This window comes from Gavialis gangeticus, unplaced genomic scaffold, assembly GCF_001723915.1.
Source record: "Gavialis gangeticus isolate Ggan-Ray unplaced genomic scaffold, GavGan_comp1, whole genome shotgun sequence".
Taxonomy (NCBI): Eukaryota; Metazoa; Chordata; order Crocodylia; family Gavialidae; genus Gavialis; species Gavialis gangeticus.
This window is the reverse complement of record NW_017729022.1, coordinates 53,532,533-53,534,424: the sequence shown is the minus strand read 5'-3', so window position 1 is coordinate 53,534,424 and position 1,892 is coordinate 53,532,533. Positions and strand designations below refer to the sequence as shown.

The window sequence follows — 1,892 nt, the reverse complement described above, 5'->3', positions numbered from 1 at the left end:
TTCAGTGATTCCCCATTATAGTCTATGGCCAAATCACCAAAGCTCTCCGAACTGGCGCTGAATCTTCCAAAGCCAATTCGGCCAAATCAATTCGGGACAGCGATCCGAATTTCCAAACTGAATCACTGTCCTCTGAATTGGCCGAAGCCAAAGCCAAATCAAATACTTCCCTATTCACACAGGCCTATTATTTAACAGCTTCACACTCAAAGCCTGGACTTGTCACAGGCAAATCCCAGCAGATGAACTCTGCAGAAGGAACAGACAGGCTCAACTGAATCAATTCAATCTGACAGAGAAAAGTTCCACTATGTACTATAACTTCTCCCAGCATCAAAAGGATAAACAATCAATTTTAAACAAACATGTTTTTTCTTTTAATAAACAGATTACCTTTGATAGAAAATGGCAAATGCTGCAACTGAGTGAATAAGAAATCCTGGCTGGTCCTCAAATATCGCATGGTTGGGCCAGATGTGTCCGAGCATGCACACAATTGATAGATTAGCTGATAGTGAGAACAGATATAATGAATTAATTTGTATTTGCGGTTTAAAAGACACCAAGCAAGAAGAAAAAAATAAGAGTATAATTTCTGTGTATATTTACATTAGCTGTGTATAAGATGAACATCCCACAGTTTAGGTCTACTCCTAAACTGAACAAATCATATAGTTAAGAAAAACCAAACTGTAACATCATTAAAGATGGATTATCCAATCAGTGGATTATTGAAATAGATAAATTCTTATTCGGCCAGTGCCTAGCACCACACAAGGCCATCCGGTCCTTAGTTTGAAACATGAGATTTTTCAATCCTTGAGTCCATAAAGGAAGATTATGTAATCATCCACTGACTAGACTTAATATTTTTACCTGGATTCATTTACTGCAAGACACCAGCTCATCATTGTAGGGATGCCCAATTGATTGATTTTTATTTGTCATCATTGCAGATATAAGAAGAGACAATCAGCACTAGATTTTTATGAGTTTCCTACAAACTGGGGTCGAAAATGTTTATTCTCTGAACAAACAATGGATGGTAAAAAAATAATATAACACTCTCTCTTTAATTATTCAGCCACATGTTAGTAGGAGAAACAGAGCATAGCCTGTTTGAAAGAATAATTATAAATTATTAGCTTTATTAACTAATCATATTTACTAATCATAACATGATTGCCCGTTCTTTATATTGTACATATGGGCTAATACATTTTACTCATCATCACTAGGGACTTACTTAATTTGCGACCAGACAAAAGAATTTTCACACCTTGGCTGTAGCATGAAGAACGAATTTTAAGGGGATTTCCCAGAGTCTCCAGCCCTCACTGCTGAGTGGCGAAGATGCCCTGCAGGAAGGTACAAGGGGGCAGCCACCATCTTGGCTGCTGGCTACCCTTTATGTCACCCTGCCAATCATCACCTTCCCTTCCTGGGCAGGTTACAAGGCAGCAAGGACTGCTGGCTCCCACTGGGGAGACATCATTTTATTTTTATTACATTTTTTAAGTTGATTTTGTGGACAAGTGTGGATTTTGTGGTTTCCGCAAAATCACAAATTAAGTCTCTACTCATAACTGTATGAACAGAATACCTGGATAAACTAGCAGAAACATTTTAAAACAAAACTGTATTAAGCTGCAAAAATCAGTGTTCATTACTAACAGAGAAGAGGTAAATTTTATTCAAGGGACCTATGTTCTGTGTTTGCCAACGCCAAATAGTCTCTTTACCTGATAACACAATTCTGCAAGATGGGGAGATTCTTGCACCGCTGTGGGACCGTTCCTTGTTTCAGTACCCTTCTCCAGTATGTTTAAAATAGCATGAAGGCAAGTCCGTGGGCAACCCAAGACACCTTAAAGCAGGAGATTTTTTTTTTT

The 1,892-nt window shown here is 38.2% G+C and overlaps 1 protein-coding gene across 1 annotated transcript in view; it reads right to left on the bottom strand.

Moving 5' to 3' along the window:
• The window catches only part of NUP205 (nucleoporin 205), a 91,899-nt gene that overhangs the window by 31,585 nt on the left and 58,422 nt on the right, over window positions 1-1,892 (bottom strand). Inside the window, exons 22-23 of the mRNA XM_019514991.1 lie at window positions 1,743-1,867; window positions 394-508 (exon numbers count right to left, since the gene is read on the bottom strand). Of these exons, the coding sequence (XP_019370536.1) occupies window positions 394-508; window positions 1,743-1,867 (240 nt within the window). The remainder of the gene's footprint in view (window positions 1-393; window positions 509-1,742; window positions 1,868-1,892) is intronic.